Raw genomic sequence first — 6,144 nt, 5'->3', positions numbered from 1 at the left:
AAAAAAAAAAGAAGGAAAGCATAAACCCAAGGGGGAAAGCCAAAAAAAAAAAAAAAAAAAAAAAAAAAAAATCTAAAATTAAATTAAAAAAAATAAAAAAGATGCGAATGTACAGTTCAACCTCTGCTCTGGTCCACTTCACCTCAGCACGTAAAGACAGTCGCATTGTAACTTAAACTGAGATGGATTTGCCAGTGGATTCTTAAAGCTGCTGCGGCGAGGCAGAGATTAGCATCACAGCTAAAGGAGGGAATGTATGCGTGTGTGTAGGTGCGTATGCGAGAGAGTATGTTTTTAGAGTATGTCTGTGTGTGCACTATCTTTTCAAGGCTCTTCCTTTTCAACAGGTGGTAGCTAGGGACTGGTGTATAGGGGGCTGGAAACAGCGAACGTGTTCCACAGTGGAGCTGTCCGTCTCCACCGCCTTCATGTACTTGTTGAGGATGGCGAATATCTCATTGTTGAGGATCTGGTACTTTCTGATGCGGTCTGCCATCTTCTTCAGTGGCTGCAGAGGAAAACAATGAAGCACAAGTGGTGGTCTTGATTAATAAAGCATTTTTATATCCCTTGGAATTTTTTTTTTTTTTTTTTTTTGCTTTTTGTCACTAATAATGGGGGAAAATTGGAGGATTTTCAAAAACTACATTTCTTTTTTTTTTTTACAATCCAAGTTCAATGTTTTTGAGAATTCGCTAGGTGTTTAAATATGAAGTCAGAGGAAATGCAGAGATGAAATAAGTTTTTTAAAAGTAAAACTGCATTTCCTCAGACATGTCAAGCTATAAGTCAGGCTTCAAGAGGGTGAGAGAGAGAGCAATACTTTGATCAAGTAACAGGAAGGCTGTAAAAGTTGCTCTTTTTATGTTCCGAGCGGTTCAGGCTAGATTTGGAAATTCTGGCAGCCTTGGAAACAAAATTAAGGTAAGTATCTGTAGACACGTGGAGACTGACGGCGATGTAATGCCAGCAGCGCTAATCGCTAATGTAAGATGCTAAAGCTAATGTGAAGGAAGAAGTTAAGAACATTTGCCTAAGTGTTACTAAGATGCTGATCTGTTGCACGTCATCTCTGTTGTTATTATAAAAAAGCTGAAGGTTACCAACATTAAGACAAGAAAAAAAAAAACATTCTCACCGTTTTTCTTTTATAATACAGCATAATTTATAACACAGCTATTAAGTAGGAATCCCAGGCAGCTAAAATCACTCTTTGGTGGTTTAATGATTTGCAAACCCCAGAGATAGTTACAAGGCGGGGAATTTTATTTTCTGTTTGCAATTTTACGTGATACATCACAACTATGAGGAGAATAATAGTGAAGAGAATGGTACAGGACACATGATATAAAAAAAATTCCAACTAATAAAAATCTGAAAAGTACAGTGTGCATTTCCATGCCCCCCTCCAACGCCGTGGACGGCGCGCACTCACCACATTCTTGATGATCTCGTCTTTGCCGTCCTGCCTCTGGACTTTGAGCAGGTGGTAGCAGAAGTCGAAGAGGTCAAAGCGGCGCTGCTGTCCGAGCAGCACAATGATGGCGCAGCCCGCCCAGTTCAGCCCGTCCCCGAAGCACTGCCTGGAAGGGAAAGGCGCACGCAAAACACAAGATGAGTTTCCGCAAACTAGTGCGACCCCGAGCGGGTGCAAACCGTGTTAACAATATCTCGCCTCTGAGCCTGACAGTGGCCTATGAATAAAAATATTTCGCCGGCATTTCTGCATTGACCGGTCTGAACGGATTTTCGAAGGCCTGTTTGAACACATCCGCTCGCCTCGGGCTGATCCGCTCTCTGATGCGCATCAGTCAGTACTTTACTTTCTCTATCTGACAAAACCGACCAAAGAAAGCACATAACTGAAGGAAGGAAGGAGGAAAAATGCATCAAAAACAAAAGCGGCTCTAAAAACACTCATTCTCAGCACAGCCTGAGACCCGTCTTCCTAACCTGGCACGCCAGATGGTTTGTTATAGTAGCTCACCATCTGGGGAGTTGGAGCTCTTTGTACAAGGACAGACATTTTAATCGCAGTAGTTAAGGATGTCTGGCATCATTTAGATTACAGAGCAACATACCAGTGCTTAGACTATTAGTCCGAGTTAATGAGTGCCATGCAAAAAGCTTCTTCGGACCACCTCGGTTTTATAAAGCTAAGCAAAAAGTGTTACATTCTTAATCGTATAGCAGAAGCATGTTCTCTCAACATACAGCAGCACACTGCTTCACAGCTAACATAGTTGGGCTTAAAAGTTCCAGGTTAACTTATTATAAATTTAAGTTTTTTTTTTTTACATCTTTAAAAAAATACAAGTGTGCTTTCTTTTTTTTAGAGACAAGATGTTGTTGTAACCGTCACAGGATTTGGCGGAGCAAGAAGACAGCTTGTTAAAAAGAAATCCCACTTCTGGAGCAATGAAGATATCCAGCTAGAATCTAACTCTGAAGAATTCTATCAAGACATATCATGAAAAAAGAAAAACAAATGTTTACATGGATGTTGTAATAAAAAAAAAAGTAATATAGATTTTAAACAATTTATGTAGACACTATTATCAGAGCATTTTCTTCCAAACAGAAGGTGTTGTCTGGACCTCTGCTCCTACTTTGTGTACAAACAGCAGGCCGACTGCCATGTCAGCGTGAAAAACCATGCCCTTATTCTTTATTGCAACAACTTCTACCGTTAAAAGTTCCTTCACATTATCACAATTAGCAGCTTTCGCTCCTGACAGCTCCCACCTGGAAGCAAAACTCTTCAAAGTGCCGCGCAGCTGTCGGCCAGATGCTACTCACTCCGCTGTGAACTCGTGCGTGCCGACGGGGATGCAGTAGACGAACTGCATGGCGCTCCACAGGCGATGGAACTCCATGCACTCGTCCACGTGCATCACGCCGTTAGTGGGCGGGGGCCCGCGCCACACGGCGTCCTGCAGGAAGCTGCGAATGCGCGTCAGGATGACCTCGAACATGGAGAGGCCGCAGCAGAGGCGCTCTTTGGTCAGCAGGTCCCCCTCCCTCGCGATGGCTATTTGCTGGAGTTTAAAAAGAGAAGAACTCGTTTTTGTTTTGGGTTTTGTAGAAAAAAAAAATAGATAGATAAAACTTATTTAGTTTCAGCCCAGCCATGAAGGGATTACACTGACCTGAGGAGTTCCCAGCCTCTCGATGAGAGGCACCAGGTGGAGAGGGGCGTACTTCGCTTCCAGCCTCTTCATCCTCACCTCCAGTCGCTCTCCCTCTGCGTGTCACAGAGAACCGGACAGTTACAGAACCAGCAGAGCTCCGAGTGGGCAGCCACACACTGCAGGAGTAATCTCCCAAAATTTGGAAACCGTGAGCCATCCGAAGTTCAGTCTACCTTTGATGTAGACTCTGGGAAGAATGTTCTGGAAGGGGGCGGCATGAAGCAGGTCACACACTTCCTCCTGGGACTAAGGGTCAAGCAAAATGTCAAGGGAAACTTTTAAGCCACAAATTAAACTCACTTTGCTTTACTGACAGCCTTACCCTGCATCCAGACAGCCAACTTTTTTTTTAATGTATTTTAGTTTAACTAAGTTATTAATATATACTACATGTGGACATTTTTTTTTCAATAACTCATGTCTCTGCAGTCAGGCTATTTGATAATGTGTATGCTTTATTTTTAGAGAATTACGAGTTTGTATCTCTGTGCAGTGACCGATGTAATGCCAAAATGACTGATTATTTTCTTGAAATACTTTTTATTGAAAACATGCAGACAGAATTGCAAGTCCAAACTGCTCTTCTCTAGTTTTATCCTTGTGAAAGGCCATAAGAGACTAAGGGCGTTTTCAGAACGGCAGACTCGTTTTGATTGGGGACCAACATTGAAACATTTACTATACGTTCAAACTGGTGCAATTTGCTTTCGGCCTCCATCTCGCCTGCGGTGGCGCTACAAGAGGAACTGCTGACAAAAACGACATGAAAACCTCTAAAGACGACATGAGCGCAACTTCCCTCTTCACAAGATGGAAACAAAAATGTAGCGGCGTCATATTTTAGAGGTATTGGGATTTCTTTGCAGTCTTTAGCAAAAGACCACAACCTATGATTCCAGCTAGCGCCAGGCTCTCGCGTTTATTTTGGTTGTATTTACCCGTAAATGCCCTGTGCTATTGTCCACTTTCTGCTTATTGTTCGTTTCCGGTTTTGGCAAAAGTAGGCTCGTACACATTCGATAGCAGGGGTGCCAATATTTGTGGCACAGGTCATTTTGTAAAAAATAAATAAATAAATACTTTTTGGTGTTGTGCTCAGTGTCTTGCTCAGAGGTTTTTATGTTGTTGTTTTTTTGTTGTTGTTTTTTTTTTTGTAGTGGTTCTTGGGACAGCGCCACCACAGGCGAGAGGGTGAACAGGTTTTTCAATTGGTTCAGCTCATTTGACACAGTGCGGTGCGAAACCGAACCGCACCAGCTGAAAATTTAACACCCGTTGCAATTTTGTTCCTCGGTCAAACCGAGTCTATACTGAAAACACCCTAAAAAGCTGCAATTTTTAACCACTAAATGAATATAGAATGATTTATTGTGATACTCGATGTGAGGTTATGCGACAACACTAAAGTGAAGGTGATTGTTAGTGACGGCAATTAGACTAAATGCGACAAAGTGACATCTTGTAGTGGATGAGACGAGAGTCATGCAACGATGAGAATCAGACACCCACACAAACAAACCGACTCGCTCGGATGTGATCCAAAGCAACACACACACACACACACACAAACTGAGTCAGTGCAGTCACACAGAAATGGTGAAATCATACTGAGAAAAACATGAGTAACAAGGCATGAAAGGAGTCAAACTTAAGGTAATTCGGAAATAAAACCAAAGAATTAAAACACAAGTCTGAGTCAACAACCAGCCAGAAGAATGGAGTCACCTCCTCCATGGAAGACAAAGACATTGAGATTTTAAGTTTTGTGATTATAAGCCCGTTTGCAAGGACAAACAAGGTCGTGATGCATGCCCTAAACATTTTCACTTTGTCGTAGATTATGAAAATCTCAGTCCTTTTTTTTTTCCATGGCTGATTGGAGATGGAAGTTGTATATGTGCAATAAAATGAATCAAATTAATTCATTAATATGTTAAAAAATAATAAGTGATTAAAAAAAATAAATAAACAAAAATGGTCTCTATGTTATTTTAATATCAACAAAATCTAAATCCTTACCACCTGCAGTAGTTGCCAGCGTGTAATGAAAAATAGAGTTGTGTTTAAGACAAAAAAAAAAAAAACATCATCAAAGATCAAACACTAAACACACCCACAAGCCTGACAGTTTTCGATCGCATCGTTTGATTTACACGGAGACAGTCGAGGCTATAAACACGAGCAGAAACCTCCAGGCGCCCGGCGCAGGTAATCACAAGAAGGGTCGGGGAGAGAAGGCGAGGAAGACTTTACAGCAGATTAGCTAGAGGGAGACGGCGGCGGAAAGGCCTCACCAGAGCTTGCTCGATGAGCAGGCAGAAGAGGATGGCGTTCCCGACCTCCCTCAAGCTCTGGAAGACGTCCGTCTTCAGCTCGGCGTATTCAATGATGTCCTTGAGCTGGTGGTGGAAGAACTCCAGGATGCCTTGAAATGGCAGGAGAGAGAAAATAAATTCACGAAACCTTTAGGAAATCAGAATTAACAGAAGTATTACATTTCTTTTTTGTTTTTTGCCTTACTGTCACACCAACATTTTTTTTAGATAAGTTTATCAAATATGTTAATATCAGACAGAAAACTGCAAAATCAAAAAAAAAACAATCTCTATACTTATTAGAAACGAGCGAAAAAGAAATTACCTCAAAAACCCCCATCCCCGGTCGTGCCACACTCGGCGGTAACAACTGACATGAAGGATTTGCGACACCTTAGAAAAGAGTCTTTCACATCGTTGTGAAGGATTTCTAGTCAGCTCTTTAAATTGTCTCTGATTCCATCCCACATATGGCCAGTTTGTTCATTTCTTTTTCCTAATGTCAAAGCATGAACTCTGATCTGAACAGAGACATTGTTCTGGGTTCCTTCGGGACATCCTGGATGAGTTACCAGACTGAGACGGCTCTTCACTCATCTATGCTTTTGTCCAACTTGTGGCACTTTTGGTGTGTTGTA

At 41.8% G+C, this 6,144-nt stretch overlaps 1 protein-coding gene across 1 annotated transcript; it reads right to left on the bottom strand.

The window, feature by feature from the left end:
• Positions 1-192: 192 nt before the first annotated feature.
• On the bottom strand, positions 193-5,656 carry LOC106941834 (cytoplasmic FMR1-interacting protein 2-like; the record flags this gene model as incomplete). Its single annotated transcript, XM_015024962.1, has 6 exons — positions 193-508; positions 1,436-1,583; positions 2,800-3,038; positions 3,150-3,244; positions 3,365-3,437; positions 5,486-5,656. Coding segments are annotated over 6 exons (894 nt in total), but the record flags the coding sequence as incomplete, so codon positions are not given.
• Positions 5,657-6,144: the final 488 nt, after the last annotated feature.

This window comes from Poecilia latipinna, unplaced genomic scaffold, assembly GCF_001443285.1.
Source record: "Poecilia latipinna isolate Pla-1442-1.1 unplaced genomic scaffold, P_latipinna-1.0 Scaffold3890, whole genome shotgun sequence".
Classification (NCBI taxonomy): domain Eukaryota; kingdom Metazoa; phylum Chordata; class Actinopteri; order Cyprinodontiformes; family Poeciliidae; genus Poecilia; species Poecilia latipinna.
Note: the sequence above shows the minus strand (reverse complement) of the source record. Positions and strands in the feature narration are given on the sequence as shown.